This window comes from Oryx dammah, unplaced genomic scaffold (genome assembly GCF_014754425.2).
Source record: "Oryx dammah isolate SB20612 unplaced genomic scaffold, SCBI_Odam_1.1 HiC_scaffold_14, whole genome shotgun sequence".
NCBI classification, from domain to species: Eukaryota; Metazoa; Chordata; class Mammalia; order Artiodactyla; family Bovidae; genus Oryx; species Oryx dammah.
This window is the reverse complement of record NW_024070198.1, coordinates 37781033-37799722: the sequence shown is the minus strand read 5'-3', so window position 1 is coordinate 37799722 and position 18690 is coordinate 37781033. Positions and strand designations below refer to the sequence as shown.

The window sequence follows — 18690 nt, the reverse complement described above, 5'->3', positions numbered from 1 at the left end:
AGTTTAGTGGTAGTTTTAAAAATTGTATCATTTATCTTAATTATGAATTTACATTTTTACTTATTAACAGAGCAAGCCTTTTAAGATGGTACAGTTACACAAACTTTAAAGACAACTAAATCAAACCTTAGTTTTACATAAACAGATACTGGAATAGAGATAAAAGTTTAAACTTCAGGATATAAGCCTCCTCTTTTCCTAATTGTGAATTTCAATATGAATTTTGATTGAGTTCTATTTGCATTTTAGATTGTGCTGGAAGATCTTTATACCTGGTTTCCCAAAATGATCCCATGTATGTTGTTTTTCACAGGCCAGCCCTCCAGACCTCTATATTGAAAGATTTAATATAGCTCTTGGACAATATATGGGAGCATTGCAGAGCATTGTGCCTCTTTTCATATATATGGTAAGTTAGAGCTATTTTCCCTCTCCACATACCTTGGTTTGTTGGTCTAAGTGCAAACAGATGCAGAAAGTTAAGTATAGTCTGTTTTTCTTTTACTAAGTATTATGTTAGAAATGGAAACTAATCTCTTTCAGCAATATTTGATAGTGTTGACATAGAAAACTTATTTAGCCTTGTGTACACTGTTTTAAAATTTCATAAATACCATTACTAAAATAGACAGGCATTACTTAATCGCAGTCACCCAATTAGCATTTATTTTATTTCTACCATATGAAAGATACTATGCTTAGAAAATAAAGATAAAGAAATAAAGGTAAGAAAATAAAATCTTTCCTATATACGAAGATTTGTTTTCGTCAGAAAGTACAGTTAAAATGTGTATCTAAAAACATGATGTGTAATAAATGCCAAGGAGGTAACTCCATAAAAAGTAGAACAATAAAATTTTCTTTCATTCTGATGACCGCTTTCATTTGGAGGATTATGCCATGGGTATAATTTGTAGTCTCTTGACGTGTTCTCCACTCCCACCCCACCCCACCCTGTTTTAAATATATAAAGTTACAAGATCGTAATGTTTGTGTTCGTACTGAATGGAAGAGCCTTTAGAAACCATTGTCCCACTTTCTTGTTGTTAGGTTGAGTTGTTTAGATTGATCCTACATTCTATTGCTTAGAGGTCACTATGTGTGTAATACCAACCTTCGAAATGATTTGTTGTCCATAAGATACGCTTTACTGGGGAAAAAGAAAACCAGGTCACTGGGAGAAATCTGTGTTGTCAGTGGGAGACTACTATTTAAATAATGGATGAAGGGTATTTACAGTGAAAACTATACAGTCAAAAATAATGACATGTCTGTATGTTATTTTTGAGAGAAATCTTTTCAAGCTACAAACATTAGGTGAAGAAGCAAGATGTAAAGCAGTGTGAGTTATACTTCTTCATTAGCAAATGTTTTCTTCTTTATTTTAGGGGAAATAAAACATATCAGAGAGGGAAAAAAACATGTTAAAAATTGAGAGAATCAGTGAGCAACTTGTTAATATTCCTCTTTGTATTTTCTACTCCTATACATGGAGTTAGCATTTTTAAACACGAATGAATTTAGTCTTTTTGACTTGCCAGTCATTCTAATTAGGATGCTTTTGGCTGTAAGAAACAGAAAACCTGATTCAAAGTGATTTAGATAAAGAAAGAAAAGTATTATCTATAAAATAATATAAAATTCTAGAAATAAGGTCATTTCCAGGGTTGGTTAAATCTGTAGTTGCAGCAGTGTTGTCAAAGTCTTAGCTTGTTTTTTCTTTGCTTTACATAATTGTTTCATCTTGTTTTCCACATGGTTGTAAGATGACTGTAAGGTACTCTTCACTCAAGCCTCAGTTTCCCTTAGTCTGCTTGGGTTACCTCGGGTCACTTGTCTGCCTTTGAACCAAAGACTACCCATCCGGAAGGAATGCTGTAAACTGAATGATTTGGACTAGTCATTAAAGTGGAATGTAGGGGAGTCAACCGGCGCATGCCCACTGCCTGCTTTAAGCCTGGATTTTTAAATAGCATACCTATCACTTGTGTTTCCTGGCATTGCCTTTACAAGATGATGTGGCCATATAAAAAAGCATGTTAAGTGCTTGTCATACAATAATGGTCCATTGCATCCCTGTCTAGTTAATGTTGAGTATCTTCCCATGTCCTTTTATATGATTTATAGCATTTTATCTTTATGTGCTCTATACTCCCATGTTAGGAAGACTATGATAGTGACAGAGCTTTTGTTTCTCTGATGTTGGTCTTTTATGTTTTAATTGATGCTTTTATGAATTGTTTCCTAAAATTATTTTTTAGTGCCTCAGTTCATTAGACTAATTATTTCCCTCTGATTGATGCCCTGAAAAATAACTTGTTTTCTATTTCAGAATAAGTTTTACATCGAAACCAAGCTTAACAGAGACTTAAAAGATGACCTTATAAAGCTGTTTACCGAACATGTTGCAGAAAAGCACATTTACAGCCTAATGCGTAAGTGTTCCGTCTTGGAGGGATGCCGTGATGCCAGGAGGTTTTCCTTTTTGAGTCAGAGAGCATTGGCATCTGAACCCCAATGTTGACATCTTGCGAATCATATCACAAGAAGTGTTAAAGCCTCATTCTATAGCGGGACACTGAGGAATTGAAATGTGACTTGCAGGTCACCCGGTGAGCTGGGAGAAGCCAGGCTCTGAACAGTGCCTTCATAGCTGGAGCGATACTTGCTGCCTCTTTTGTTTTCCTCTGACATTGGGGGAAATAATATTAAGGAGTTCATTTGCCCATAATTTTGTTACCAGTAATTCTAGAAGGATAATGTTAATATTTTGAAATAGCACACTATCCTCTCGGTTTCCTTATTTTTATTAAAAAAGTTAAAGCTTATGAGAATTAAATATATGTTTGTCTCTTCTCTCAAGCTACGGCTCCCTCAAATTTCCATTTTGTTTTAGTTAAAAGGGGAATTCAACTAGAAAATTTTACTTTTTAAAGACTTTCTATAAACAATTTTAAGTGGAGAGGATTTTATTGAAATGTTATATCTTTTTGTAACTGAATGTGATTATTTTCAATGAATTCATCCCAAATTTGTATTCATTTTATGTTTAATCTGTGAATTTATCATTTCCTTACATAGGTATCAAGTTTGACATAGGTGGTTATAGTTATGTAGAGGTTCTTTGCAGATGTGTGTATTTGACGACATAACGCCTGTGATTGAGCCTGTAGAGTTAGTTGGGATAAGACGGTAGCTCAGTCGGTAAAGAATGCGCCTGCAGTGCGGGAGCTGCTGCTGCTGAGCCGCTTCAGTCGTGGCCGGCTCTGTGCAACCCCACAGACGGCAGCCCACCAGGCTCCCCATCCCTGGGATTCTCCAGGCAAGAACACTGGAGTGGGCTGCCATTTCCTTCTCCAGGGCATGAAAGTGAGAGGTGAAAGTGAAGTTGCTCAGTCGTGTCCGACTCTTTGCGACCCCATGGACTGCAGCCTACAATGCAGGAGACCCTGGTTCAATTCCTGGGTCAGGAAGATACCTTAGAGAAAGGCTGGGCTACCCACTCCAGTATTCTTGGGCTTCCCTTGTGACTCAGCTGGTAGAGAATCTGCCTGCAATGCAGGAGACCTGGGTTCGATCCCTGGATTGGAAGATCCCTTGGAGAGGGGAAAAGCTGCCCACTCCAGTGTTCTGGCCTGGAGAATTCCATGGGGTCACAAAGAGTCGGACATGACTGATTGACTTTCACTTTCAAGACTTACTGAAAGCCAAATGATTGGTCCAGAAGTAGGAAGATGAACTAACAGAGTCTGGGGTCATGTTGAAATTAGTAGAGTAGAAGTGATTCCAAGAAACTAAAATTTAGAATTTCAATTTTTAAACATTCCTTTTTAAGACATGATTTTTCTGCAATGCCTACCATTTGTTAGCCTTTAAATTTATCTATGCCATTCAAAATTATAACTATCTACTGATGATAAAATCAGAAGGAAAAACTAGAACCAGTGACCCTGTGGCCTTCAGTACATGAATTCAAATGTAACACACATTGCATGTTTGAAACTACAGAAATGTTGAACAAGTGAGATGGCATTTCCATTTTTAAAAAGGTGTGAATAGAAAAACAAATTAATAATTTGACAAGCCTGGCTTAGACTAAAATTACGCCAAGTTTCATGAGTATTTGTTAGTCAATATATGGTGATTTTGGGGAAAGGAAAATGATTGAGGGAGTTAGAGAACTTTCATTCCCCAAATGTAAGTGTTTTAAATCATGAACTTAATGCAAAGTATTTATAGCTCACTCACTTAAGTACCCAGAGAAGGCAATGGCAACCCACTCCAGTACTCTTGCCTGGAAAAGCCCGTGGACGGAGGAACCTGGTAGGCTGCAGTCCATGGCATCGCTAAGAGGCGGGCATGACTGAGCGACTTCACTTTCACCTTTCACTTTCATGCATTGGAGAAGGAAATGGCAACCCACTGCAGCGTTCTTGCCTGGAGAATCCCAGGGACAGAGGAGCCTAGTGGGCTGCCGTCTGTGGGGTCACACAGAGTTGGACATGACTGAAGTGACTTAGCAGCAGCAGCAGCACTTAAGTACCATCAGTACTGTTGCCTTAATAAAGCTTTGCTTATTTTCAGAACCTCCATCAATTGAATCATTTCCGTCAGTGTTTCAACAGACATTCAGATATTTACTTGGTAGATGGAACTCGACTGTGATGGATTAATTTTTTAAAAGAAGAAATTCAGTGTATAAATGCTTGGTTTGCCCTCTTAAGCTATTCTTTTCTTATCCTTGTTTATCCTTCAGTCTTTGGGCGAATTGGTGATAGAAAATGAAGCTTTGACAATAAGAGTTGCAGCATTTTTATAACCCGTTTTCTCTTTATTTCAGCTTTACTTTTAGAAGCCCAGTCAACACCATTTCAGGTCACACCTTCAACTATGGCAAATATTGTGAAAGGCCTGTATACTCTCAGACCAGGTAAACATTCATCATTTGTTTAGGGGTTAGATTTGTTTGTTTACGGCAATTCCAGCCTGATTCGTAAGAGGATAGTGTTTCTCTATGTTTTCTGAGGCTTAATGGTATTTGGGTTTGTTACAGAAGAAAGTTGAGTCGATACTCACTACTGTGAAATGTAAACTCAGGATCTCACCTGGAAGTCTTTGTATACTAGTGAAAAGCAGATAGTTAAGGGAATACAAGCAATAGTTTGTAGGAGACACTTTAGATACAGTTGAGTCTTGTGTCTGGCATGAATCTCTTTTTTTGTTAGGTTCTCCTTTGCTTCTACCTCATACTGCAAATATGCCCAGGCACACACATTCACAGCTCCATCTTGTAAGGCCTGTTATATATCTTGCACGGAATCTAGAAGTTCTGATAAAATTATAGTCATTTCAAGGATATTTTGAGGAGGGAGATAGAATAGCAGAACCAAAAATCAAAGATCACTGTGTTCAAGGCATGGTTTGTAAGTTATCTTGATATATGTCTTACAGTAAAAACCCTGAATTTAAAGGATTCTCCAGATGCTTTTATACATATATTTCTGTTTATAACCCAGCACCTCAAATTTATCCCAGTGGTCTAGCCAATTAAAAAATGTCCATAGTACAGAGATTGCCAAAGTTCAGGGTAGAAAATTGTTTTCTGACTGCTTGTGGTTTTCAGAGTCTCTCTCATACTTTCTTGGGAGTGTACTTTCTCTCTGCTTAATAAACTCTTGCTACTTAAGAAAGAAAGAAAGAGAAAAAAAAAGAAAAATACTTGCCAATCTAGAAACTTAAAGATGCCTTTTTGACAGTAATTATCTTTTTGTGAAATTCTTGTCACTTGAGGATTGAATGAAATAAAACAGGATCTAACTAACTTAACACAGTACCTGATAATGTAATAAGCATGCTAATATTAACTGCTGTTACTATTTTTCGTTTGGGTCCAGGGGTTATTTTAATGGACTGATATCTGAATAATTTACTTACTTAATTTAAAAGATAGAGCGGAATTTAGCTTACCAAATTGGAAACCAAGTAAAAACTGTGATATTAGGGATAGACTGTGATCTACCAGAAGTACCTTCTTTCTCAGGCTACTTTAAACAATTAGTGATTTCTAGAGTATTCAAATGTAATGTTACTTAAATTGGAATAAATTCTTGTTCTAATCTTCATAAATTTTTGACATATTATTCCTACAGAATAATTATTTATATAAAATTAAAAGTATTGCCTGTGTCCAATAAACTGATGAATTTCTTTTTCTAGTTTCTTAGAATTTTAAATTTCATTTTGCTGAGTATGGTGAAAGTAACTCATGAATTTCTCTTTTAGTGCTAGATTATGAATATTTTTCTTTTATTTGGAAGACATCCAAGTACAGTATGACAGATTTCTAAATGCTGCCTCCAAAGTGAGCAGCTTTATCAGCTCTGGCTTTTATCATTAGTAACAAAATTACAGAATAAAACTAGTCACTAAGGGTAGAAAAACTTGCAGATCCATGTTTATCCAAATACTATTTTTATCCAGGTTAGAGCTCTTGTAATAGGATTCGTGCTACTTGTGAGGAGAATTCTGTATTTGAGAATTGTCCTTTTGAAAGGGTGAATTTTATCACAGACGAACCTTTTGCTGTCCTAGCTATTTTCTGAGATCCTCTTAAACTTACTTTGGCGTTCATTCGTCTTGCCAGTACCCGCTGTCTTCCTAGTTTGTTAAAGCAGTTTTATTCACCTGACAGATTAAGGTTGAACTATTTTAAAAGTTGAGTTTTAGATGTAACGGTTCCTTTCATTACAGTAGTGCTGATTTTTATATAATGGATGCATCTGAATCACCCATAAAGGTTTGTTAAACTGTAGATTCCTGGGCCCTAGTCCTTGGAGATTCTGAGGACATCTGTTATTTAAATGTGTTTCCATCTAGTCTTTAGAAGCTCACTAGGAACAGTTCCCATGATCCCATCTCGCTCTTCTTCATTTAATACAAACACTTTTCATTGTTTTTTTTTTGTCTTCATTTTAATGATTGCCTGGAGTTCTGTAAAATGTAAGACTGGTTTGACTTCTTGCCTTCTCTGACTTATGGGTTAGTGGTTCCCCAGGGTTTAAAGCCATTTGAACTGAGCTAGAAAAAGGGACACTGTTGAGAACATTTTGACACGAATTTGTACAAAGGGTGATTGGATCACCTTGATAGTGTTTGTGGTGCTTGGTTTTTTTGTTGTTTGTTTTTCACCATCTCTAGTTTAGCCCTTCTCTTATTAGGCATTTTTTATTTTAACTTGACAGTGATCCAACGTTGCATAGCATTAAATGTGTTTTGCTTTGTTTTTCTGATTTAGAGTTGTTTACTTAGATTACAGTTTTTAAAGTGAGCATGCTGGATTAAATACAGCATTGAAATTTTATGGGTTTTGATATATACAGCCAGCACACACACACACACACACACGCACACGCGTGCGCATGCATGCTAAGTCATTTCAGTCATGTTCTACTCTGTGCAACCCTGTGAACTGTAGCTTACCAGGCTTCTCTGTCCATGGGATTCTCCAGGCAAAGATATTGGAGTGGGTTGCCATGCTCTCCTCCAGGGGATCTTCCCGACCCAGGGATCGAACACATGTCTCTTAGGCATGTGTTGGGTTCAGCCCCTGCATTGGCAGTTGGGTTCTTGACCACTAGTGCCACCTGGGAAGCCTGTATATATATATCCAAAAGGGAAAATTTGAAAGGGCTAGATTAAAATAACCCAAGAGGACACAGAAGTGGCAGTATTTATATTTAGTGTTCACTGAGTAAGGGGAAGAGTATCTGATTTAATAAAATGCTTTATAGTAAAGATACTAATTTATCTTTGTCACGTCTAATGCAGATATTTTCCTTAGACTTCTTTTTGTCTGTTTATTTTGATGAATGAATTTTTTTCCATAGATGATTCTCTTGATCTTTTATCTTTTCCTTAATAGTTTGATTACCAGTTAATTCTCTTTCTTTCACCATTGTATATGTTTAATTTGCTATAATTTAATGTGGGTCAAAGTTGGTTTATATTTTAAAAGTACTTACCTGTCATTTCTCCCTCCTCCCTCCCCATTTTTATGGTACTTTAAAAATATGTCTGCTTATTACTTCATGTACTGTTCTATTCTTAGGCCAGTGTATTTTTTTAATTAATGTTCCACAGGGCTAAGTATTTCCACCAAATCTTCTCCTTCGAAGTCCCTCCTGCTCAGAATTCTTTGCTTATTTCCCTCGTGTTTTCTTCCACATTTAGAATTTTTGAGACGGTTCATTCAAAAATTCTCTAGGGATTTTTTGTTAAATTTGGTTAAATCAGTAAAACGTAAAATTTCCTCTTTCAGTAAATTCCATTTAGAAAAGAAACGTAACCTCTTTATCAGAAGGGGTTGCACTAATTTTTTCACCACTTTAAGTTTGGTTTAATTTATAATCTTGTCCTTTGGGAAGAAAACTTTTCCTTTTCTATTTAAATTATATGATTTCCTTAATGAATCTTTTTCGTCCCTCACAGAGTGGGTTCAGATGGCTCCGACTCTGTTTTCTAAATTTATTCCAAACATTCTCCCTCGTGCGGTGGAGTCTGAACTGTCTGAATATGCTGCTCAAGATCAGAAGCTTCAAAGAGAACTTATACAGAATGGTTTCATGAGGCAAGTTTTCCTTTCCTTTCATGATAAAATGTGTCCATTTCCTTAGGCCAGTTTGGCTTGGTAGCGGGGAGGGACTCAAGGTTCTTAGAATGGGAGACATCTACCTGCCGATAGGGCCAGTGCTGAGGTGGTGAGCTCCTTGTTTGTGAAAGTGTTGAAGCTGGGTTTTGACTTTATGGGAACTGCTCTTAAAGTAGATTTTGAAGAAGGAATTTCTCATCGGGTGGGCAGTTAGTCTGGGCAGCCTCCAAAGAGCTCTTCCAACTTTGATCCTCTTGTTATACTCATTTTGAATATTTGGAAAAACTGTGTCAAAATTTTATGATCAGTTATAAGGTACATTTATGACTAAATTAGCAAAGGATTAGTTTTATGCCTAAACTGGTAAGGAGGCTTTAGATTGTGTTTTTCATATTTCCATATTTTCCACTAAATTCTAGTCGTTTCTTCTTAAAAAGCAGGGTATCACTTATATGTGTCCACAAAATTCACCTCCCTTGATTTTGATATAAACACTTGGCTAATGTTTCTGAAAGTTGCAATTCAGTATCCTGGCTTTATCCCAGAAAATCTTTCAAAGTGTGTATTTTCAACAAAAACTACGCCAAAATTTTGTGATTCCTCATGGGAAAGCACCCTGTTTGTAATCAGATCATTGCAGGGTATAGTAGAACTTTATTATTTTCATAATCCTTCCCCTCTCCTTAGCACGATTGCATGTCTTCTCTTATTTGAATCCCTCACATTAAAGGGAGAAAGTTGTGGAGAGAAAGACACCTGGGTTCCTCCCTGAGGCGTAGTTGTGACCACATAGAGTTGTTGGGTATTGACTCATTTCTCTGGCTTGGGCAGGGGATGGCCACAGTCTTTCACAGTTTCTGAGGCCACATTCAGTCTCAGAACACCTGCCTTGATCAAGATCACTGTTTCTAAGTTTCTTATTTCAGCACCAGTTAGAAAAGAAAGCAGATCCTTTTGTTCTTTGTTGGCCCATGGGTTGGCATTTATTCCCTTTGTGTCCCGGTGGCATCTGTATTCACGTGGTAGAGGGGCCACCGAGTAACCCACCGATCATTATCCACCTCGTGGGCAGCTGACACTGGAAGGGCTTGGTCAGCTGTCAGAAGGAAGCTATATAGACAGGCCCACGAGCCCACCTTCTATGTGGCAAGTGAGAGAGGAACAAAAGGCCGTGGGAGAGTCTGCATGCCAACAGTTGGCTTTTCTCCCTGATGTCCAGTGGTCGGGTGTCTTCTGACATCAACTGTAGTATTTCTAACCATGATACTATTTTCACATACAGAATGAGGCCATTTAATGCTATAGTAATTTTACTTACTCAGTTTTGAAGAGTGGATATAGGTGTTTTTTTTTTTTTTAATAAAGATATTAAAAAGCATACACTGAGAAGTTTTACTCCCTCCTGTTTCCCTGTCTGCTCTCAGCCATTAGGTAACCATTTTTTATTAGTTTTGTATGAGCCCCTCCAGCGTTTATATCATATACAGATGTAAGCAAGCACAATATATATTCTTAGTTTTATTCCTATCTTACACATTCTGTTGTGTAGCTGTAGTATAACTTATTTAACCAGTCCCCTATAGATGGCAAATTGAGTCATTTCCAGTCTTTTTGCTGTTACAGAGAATGCTGCATGCATAATTTTCATACTGGTTGTCAGTATGTTTGGAGAGTAAATTCCCTTAAGTTAGATTGCTGAGTCAAGAGTAAATGCAGTGATAATTTTGATTAATATTGATATAGTCCCCTCCATAGGGGACTGCGCCAGTTTGCGCATTCACAAAGTGCCTGTTCTTCACGTCCTTCCCTATGGAGTATGTTGTTCACACTGCCAATCTGGAAGGTGAAAAATAATTACTCAGAGTTAGTTTCATTTGTGTTTCTCTTATTATGAGTGAGGCTGAGCATATTTTCCTGTGTTTGTATTTCTTTCCTGTAAATGGTTTCTGCTTTTTTGCTCATTTTTCTATTTGATTGTTAGTCTTTTTTTCTTGGTTTCTAGGAGTTCTTTCTATAGTGAAGAGATTGTTTGCCCAAAATGACAGTTTTTTTCTCAGTTTCTTTTGACTTTGCTTATGGTGGGTCTTTTGTTTGTTTGTTTTATTTGAAGTCATGTGGAAGTTTATTTTATGTAACTAACTTTATCAGGTTTTTTCTTTATGGATTATGCATTCTGAATTATAGTTACAAGTTTTTTCTTGAAATATTTAAAAAATTAATGCAGAATAAACTGAGTATAGCTCTTACGTTTTTTCCTAGGCTCACCATAATTTTGAATTATTTTATGCTTTTTTCCCATGTTATATTTGAATGTTTGCTTTTAATTTTAGAGATGACAAACAGCTCTCTGAAGGCTTTTATTTCTGTGAAGCAGTGTAGGAAGATAGCTTTTGTAGATTTCTCTGAACACCTGAATTCACCTTACAGAAGAGTGTGGAACACATCCCAGGGATATTTTCCTAATCCTAATTTTCGAGCTGGAGTAGGAGAACAGGGTGCAGGACCGTTTGGTGTGTCCTCGCTCTTAGGTAAAATCTGCTTGGGATGAGTTGAGGCACTGACTCGATAAATAATCTCAGGTAACATTGCCTTTGAACGTGAAGGACTAGCCTGGCACTGTTCTAATAAGGTCAGGATGGTCAGGTGCTTTCATTCATGTGAAATTTAAACGTAGTATTCCAAAAGATGATAAAAATGTTTTATTTTACAAACTGAGTTGAGCTATTTCTGTTAACATATTATTCTACATTTATTCTGAAGATTAAAGGCTGCCTCATGACTTACTCTGTTGGGTGATTTGCACAGAGTAAGACCGGCCTTCAGCGGACATTCTGAACTGCGGGGCTGGCTCAGACCAGTCAGAAAGGGTGTGCACACACCATATACTTAGCAGCTGACAGCAGTGACCTATGCTTCCAACACTCGTGTCTGGACCTTCCATACTCTGCTCCTGCCAAACTTGATGCTGCCGTTGATCATTATTTGGCTAGAATTGTTTTGAAGAAATGGTGTCCACTGATGCAAAAAATATATAAGCTGTCTAACAAAAATTCTGTTACTGGCAGCCTTCATATGAGCAATCGTTTTATGGTTTGTGTCTAGCCAGTCACATGATTCCTATTCAGCTTTGCAAGCTATTTTTTCATTTAAGGCTGTATTCCATTTACATGATGTAGGGTATGACAGTACCTTGCTTTAATGTGGTTGGCATAGTCTTTGAAATGTTTTAAAATAGTGAATATTGTCAAATATATTGTCTTTGTAGTTAATGGACAGATGCTTATTTGAGTTGGAGTTTATGTGAAGCATCTTTAGGTGCATAGAAATACAGTATGGACTTATTTCAAAGCTAGAAGTAACATAGCAGCTAAAAGCAGTATTGTTTTTTTTTAGCATGTTACCTGCATAGTTGAATTGCTTATTGGTGGAAGGGCAGGTTGTTGTCTCCTGTTGTCAAAGATTACATTATGGAAGATAAAGCTCACTAGGGAACTTCTAACACACAGGCCCTCAGATGGAGCAGCCTCATTCAAACCCATCTATGGGCCTCTTCAAAGCATGTGCCAAATAGCTTTTAAAGGCAAGTAAACCATTCTTGCCGAGTGATTATTACCTGATTTCTCGGACAAAGTAGAACCTTGTTAGGGGTATTGTTCATTTAGCTGAGACGGTCACTCCAGGATCGGGGCTTTTTCAATAGTAGCCTGGGTCTGGTTGAGGGCAGCTGACTTAATAGTGTTATCAGATAGTGGTTTAACAGCCTCACGTATATCATACTGACATTCTTTGTGGCTCCTATTGTTTTCATATCCGTATTTTTCTCCTGTTATTTTAACGTGTTTCATTTTTTAAAAAAATTTTGGAGGTGTGGGAATGAAGTTTGTTTATAGAAGTCTAGGTTCCAAATTCAGGATCCATCCTGTGTCTTCCTTTTTGATCAGCATTAATTTACTTGTTTCAAAGTATTTGGTGAATGCTGCTGTGATGATGTTATGTACCTCTCTTCATAGTTCTTCAGGCACTCTGTCTACCAACTCTAATCCCTTGAATCTATTTTGTCACCTCCACTGTATTATCTTAAGGGATTAGATTTAGGTCATACCTGAATGGCATAGTGATTTTCCCTATTTTCTTCAATTTAAGCCTGAATTTTGTAATCGGGAACTCATGATCTGATTTCATTCCAGTCCCAAAGAAGGGCAATGCCAGAGAGTGTTCACACTACTGTACAATTGTGTTCATTCCACATGCTACCAAAGTAATGCTCAAAATCCTTCAAGCTAGGCTTCAGCCATACATGAACTGAGAACTTCCAGATGTACAAGCTGGGTTTAGAAGAGGCAGAGGAACCAGAGATCAAATTGCCAACATGTGTTGATCATAGAGAAAGGAAGGGCTTGCCTTATAGCTCAGCTGGTAAAGAAGCCACCTGCAGTGCAGGAGACTTGGGTCCGATCCCTGGGTTGGGAAGATTCCCTGGAGGAGGGCATGGCGACCCACTCCAGTATTGCCGGGAGAATCCCCAGGGACAGAGGAGCCTGAGAGTCGGACATGACCGAGAGACCAAGCACAGAACAGAAAAAGCAAGGGAATTCCAGAAAAACATCTACTTCTACTTCACTGGTTACACTAAAGCCTTTGATTGTGTGGATCACAGCAAACTGTGGAAAATTCTTAAAAAGATGGGAATACCAGACCACTTTAACTTGTCTTCTGAGAAACCTATATGCAGGTCAAGAAGCAACAGTTAGAACCAGACATGGAACAACGGACTCGTTCAAAATTGGCAAAGGAGTACATCTAGGTTATATATTATCACTCTGCAGAGTACATCATGTGAAATGCCAGGCTGGATGAATCACAAGCTGTAATCACAATTGCTGGAAGAAATGTCAATAACCTCAAATATGCCAGTGATACCACTCTAATGGCAAAAGTGAAGAAGAACTAAAAAATTTCTTGATGAAGGTGAAAGGGGAGAGTGAAAAAGCTGGCTTAAAACTCAGCCTTCAAAAAACTAAGATCACGGCATACAGTCCTATCACTTCATGGCAAATAGAAGGGGAAAAAGTGAAAACAGTGACAGATTTTATTTTCTTAGACTCCTAAATCATGCTGACTGCAGCCGTGAAATTAAAAGATGTTTACTTCTTGGAAGGAAAGCTGTGACAAACCTGAACAGCATAGTAAAAAGCAGAGACATCACTTTGCCAACAAAGATCTGTGTAGTTAAACCTATGGTTTTTGCAGTAGTCATATGTGGATGTGAGAGTTGAACCATAAAGAAGGTTGAGCACCAAATAATGGATGCTTTTGAAATTGTGGTGCTGAAGAAGACTCTTGAGAGTCCTTTGGACAGCAAGGAGACCCAGCCAGTCCATCTTAAAGGAAATCAGTCCTGAATATTCATTGGAAGGACTGATGCTGAAACTCCAATACTTTGGCCACCTGATGCAAAGAGCTGACTTTGGAAAATACCCTGATACTGGGAAAGATTGAAGGGAAAAGGAGAAAGGGGGCAACAGAGGATGAGATGGTAATATAGCATCACCAATTCAGTGGACATAAATTTGAACAAACTTTGGGAAAGATTGAAGGACAGGGAGGCCTGCTGTGCTGCAGTCCTGCTGTGCTGGGTGGCAAAGAGTCGGACACGACTTAGTGACTGAAGAGCAACAAAGCTGTGATGATACTACTGTAAGACTCTCAGCCGACTTTGGCCAAACAGTGCATTAACAATAGAGGTGTTCAAAAGCAGCGTTAGGGTGGATCTGTTTAGAATTTGTTAGGCTGTCTAAACATAGTTGGTGCTAAGTTTTTCTCTAAACGCTCGGCCAAGAGAAAAATCCTTCAGAGACCATTTGGTGTTTTCTCTTTCTTTTGGTCCCTAAGACTCCTCATCCAGCTTAGCAAGAGGTTTCTGTCCCGGTCTTGATCGTAACCAGAGAAAGTGGGAAACTTTGGTATCTGGAAGATTACACAAAAGCATGAAATAAATACTTGGGCTAGCATTTTAATCCATCTGTGGAGGCTATTTATCAGTTATGCACTAACTTGTTAATTCAGCAAATATTTTGTTTTTCTACTCTGCGCTTAGATACTGCTTCTAGATACTGGGTGAACAAGACAGGCAGAGTTCCTATTTTTATGGAGCTTATACTCTGCTATTGGGAGATAAATAGCAAACATGTAACCAATTTATTTCAAATAATAATGAGTGCTACACAGAAAGTGAGATGGAATATAGGATAGAGAGTACCTGACTAGGGCATGCACAAGGGGCTGTTCCCCTCACTTAGTGATGTGTGCCCCTGAGGAGAATTCCAGCTAAACAGTAAGGAGATAGCCATGTGGCTAACTTGGGAGAAGAGTGTTGCAGGTATAGAAAAAAGTACAGAAGTGCTAACATTTCCAAGGGACAGAAGGAAAGCCAGAGTGGCTGAAGTATAGTGAACAGAGAGAGAAAATGGGTGTGGAGAGGTAGATAAGAGCCATAACTCACAGGGCTGGGAAAATAAATTTGAATTAGAGTTGATTTTTTTTTTCCACTGTCATAGAAAGCCACCGAAGGGCTTTTATTCAGAGACTTGAAATCATCTTAAACATGCTTTTACAATAAGATAGTTCTGGCTCTTGCCTGGACTAATTCTAAGATCTTGCAGTGGTATAGGGGAGAGGTGATTGTGGATTGGGATTGGCATTGTAGCTGTGGGGTTGAGCAGTGGTTGATTTGGGGTTAGGTCTTGAGACAGAATGCTCCAGAGTGGGGCAAAGAGAGGAATCAAGGATGAGCTAGGGTTTGGGGCCTGAGTAGTTGGGCGGATGGTGGTGCAATTTACTGAGGAAGGCGTGGGGATGGAATGCATTCTGGCCGTGGTAAATTTGCAGAACGTGGAAGTCATCCAGGTGACAGTGGCGATGAGAAACCTGGACCTTACGAGACCGAAGTGTCAGGAGGGAACCAGAGCTGGAGATAGAAATCTGGGAGCCATTGGCGTAAGGATCATATTTCAAGTCACAGGACTGGTATGATCACTCTCCCAGACTAAGGAGAACATTCGTGGAGGAGAAGAGAAAATGGCCAAGGACAGAGCGTTGGGCAGAACTTGGAGTGTTTCAGGAAGGAGGGGGTCAACCAAGTAAATGCTGCTGAGACTGAGGAAGAAAAAGCTAGTGGACTGGTTATTATTACTCATTATTTATGCATTTTAGTCGTTTGTCTGGGCTGTCGTCTAAGAAACCGCAGAGACAAACGGAGGATTTACAAATAGCATAGAACTCTTATTTTCCTATCTCTTAAGTGGACCTCGAACTTCTATAGGTATTTAGGTAATACTGTAGGTATTTAAGGTGAATTGGTTACTGTATGTAAAGGTTCATGTTCTGTCTGCAAGAAGGGTATTCATTAAGATTTCTGAGATTTTTTCAAAAGCTTTAAGCAGTTTTCAATCCCATAATAGGGCTCTTAGGGGAACATTTTGATTTATTCTATTTCATAGTTGAAATTTGCCCTGTTATGTGCAATTCACCAGGGATGTTGTTAATAGAGCCTAGATTTGTCTTCAAAGACAGTTTAGTCTGAACCAGTTTCTAGGACCCATCTTTATAGATAATCCTTCCTTCGTTTAATGGCTTCCTATATTTAAAAGGTAGCACCTTTTAGCTAAGACTATTCAGGTTATAAGTGACTAAGCTGCTGTTTACAAGTTTAATGTCAATTTTAAAATAGGTTGTTAAAATTGAGAAACCTACTCTACTTCCATCATCAGTGATGCTAATTCATTTCTCCTCTACTTTGGTGTGTGAAGATGTCAGTCAGTTCTGTTGATTCCTTCTTTTCTTGTCCCCAGAGGTGACCAGTCCCGGAAGAGAGCTGGGGATGAGTTGACTTATAGTAAGTAATGATGCTCTTTATACCTTTGATGGTTTTGTGATATAAAGTAGCCACTGGCTATAGTGATATCCAGAGTTCCTGATGGTGGTCTCCAAGGGCACTGGGTATGGTCAGGGTCAGACTGTTCTATAAGCCGTGGCAGCTCTGAAGCCCAGTTGCTGGTGGTAGTTCTCAGGCAGTTGTCAAGAGGCTGCCAGTTCTTTCGTCTCCGCTAGAATGAGATAAGTGTCCAGACTCAGTTCTGGGTGATATGGTCCCCTTTCTCATCATTCACAGCCACATGGTTTTGAGGTTTTTTTTCTGCTACTTTTGGGAGAGTGGTGAGAAGTATGTGTTACATAAGCAGATTTCTGCCATTATCAGATGCTGGCTGCTGTTGATACTTCTCCCTTTTCCAATGTTTTTGTTTTTGTTTTTGTTTTTCAGACAGCTCATCAGCCTGTGCAAGTTCCAGAGGGTACAGATAGTGAATGTATTGAATGTACTTTACTTCCTGAAAAGAGGACACTGGAGCTGCAGAGACTGTGTTCAGAGCACAGCGGGGGTCCCGCAGACACTCAGGAGCTGTGTCACCAAGCTGTTCTTGGAAGAGGATGCTGGACTTCTTACTTTGGTTTGGAATTTAAAACAAAACAAAACAAAACTAACAAAAACGAAACAGTTGCTGCTAGACTTGGGGATGATTTTGAAATGGGACAATCTTCTAACGAGTTTATCTACAGATTCCGTGAGGAACACACATCATGAAGAGTGACCATTGCTAAGTGAGATCCGGCAGCCAAAATCAGCAGCTTCCTCCAAAAAATACAAGAGCAGAATTTTTTTAAAGCACTTGTTTTGTTCATTTGTGGACTTAGCACTTTGGCATATTGGTTTCACACATCAAGATGTCTTTTGCTTTAAAATCAAGCAGATCATTACAAAATACAGTATCTTTCGCCCATAACCAAAACGATCCCCTTTAAAAAAAAAAAAGTTGGTCTTTGTTTAGCATTAGAAAGTCTTGTTTACAGGAAAATGCTAACTCTGCTTTCAATATAACTCCTCCCCTCCCCCCCCCCCCACATCAGTTCACAACTCTTTTCTACTCTGTGCCTTGAGCTTTGTGCACTTTGCAGCTCTGTGACCATGTTGTCAAACTCACAAATACTTCCCAAAAAAGCTGATGGTATTACAGTCTGACCCACCAAGATGTCGGGTGTGACTTCATAGCAGGACGCTGAAATCAGTGGGGAAAGAGAAACATGTTGCACACTGGTCAGATTTCCCCCTGCCTCGCAGTGGTGTTTTCATGTTAAATGTTGGGGACCAACTCTTGTAGAACATTTCCATTCCTCTGTCATTTAACAGGCTCTCCCCAGCTGCTGTAGTGTTGGCATTATGCTAGTTTAGGGTTGGGCAATACTTTAGCACTAAAGCTCCCTTTTTAATACTGTTGAGAATTACCCAGTGGTCAAAGCTGGTTCCTATGATGCTCTAGGAAGCAGATACGGTTATTAAATCCAAACATAATCAATAGTGTGGTTTTCCTGATCAGTCTCATTTTAAATGGGTGAGATAAGTACTTTAAAAAGTCTGCAGTCTGTATCTTTTAAAAGATTATATTCAAGTGTCATAGAGAAGAAGTAGCACTGCTGTTTTAAAGCTCCCTCTGGCTCTGGCCAAGCTAGATTTTCTGTTTCCATACACTCACAGTGCTATTTAGTTCCTTATAAAAGACTCTGAAGCTGACCCTATTGATTTTGAAAGGCAAAGGAAAATAGATGCAACAAGGGGAAGATGTTTTTCTTACCAGTTTTGCTTCAATCTAAGTCGAGCACGTGCTTGACTCTCTCTGGCTTTGTTGGCTGTCAGACTAATCTATCTCTTCAGAGGACTAGAGGCAAAAAAGGAAGACAGACCAGGGATACTGACTATCACACTTGTGATTTGCAGGTTGTTCATAGAATTGCCTCTGCCAGTTCACTTGGTCCTTTTGCGGAGAGCAGGCTTGGGGTGAGTTCAAAGTGTAGTGTTAGGAGCAAGTCAAGTCATCGAATAGAAATCCTCTATTTGTAAAATTAGTATTCAGAGAACCAAAAAGTTAAAGGTTGTCAGATTTATTTTTTTAAGTACTTACAACCCGAGTTGGTAGATTTTGAGGAGGACT

General features: G+C 38.6%; 1 protein-coding gene across 1 annotated transcript in view; it reads left to right on the top strand.

The window, feature by feature from the left end:
• CACUL1 (CDK2 associated cullin domain 1) overlaps positions 1 to 17531 on the top strand; it is a 64963-nt gene extending 47432 nt beyond the window's left edge. Inside the window, exons 4-9 of the mRNA XM_040254791.1 lie at positions 314 to 409; positions 2333 to 2435; positions 4841 to 4930; positions 8488 to 8626; positions 16498 to 16541; positions 16968 to 17531. Coding sequence (XP_040110725.1) covers positions 314 to 409; positions 2333 to 2435; positions 4841 to 4930; positions 8488 to 8626; positions 16498 to 16541; positions 16968 to 17008 — 513 coding nt within the window. The 3' untranslated portion in view covers positions 17009 to 17531. The remainder of the gene's footprint in view (positions 1 to 313; positions 410 to 2332; positions 2436 to 4840; positions 4931 to 8487; positions 8627 to 16497; positions 16542 to 16967) is intronic.
• Positions 17532 to 18690: the final 1159 nt, after the last annotated feature.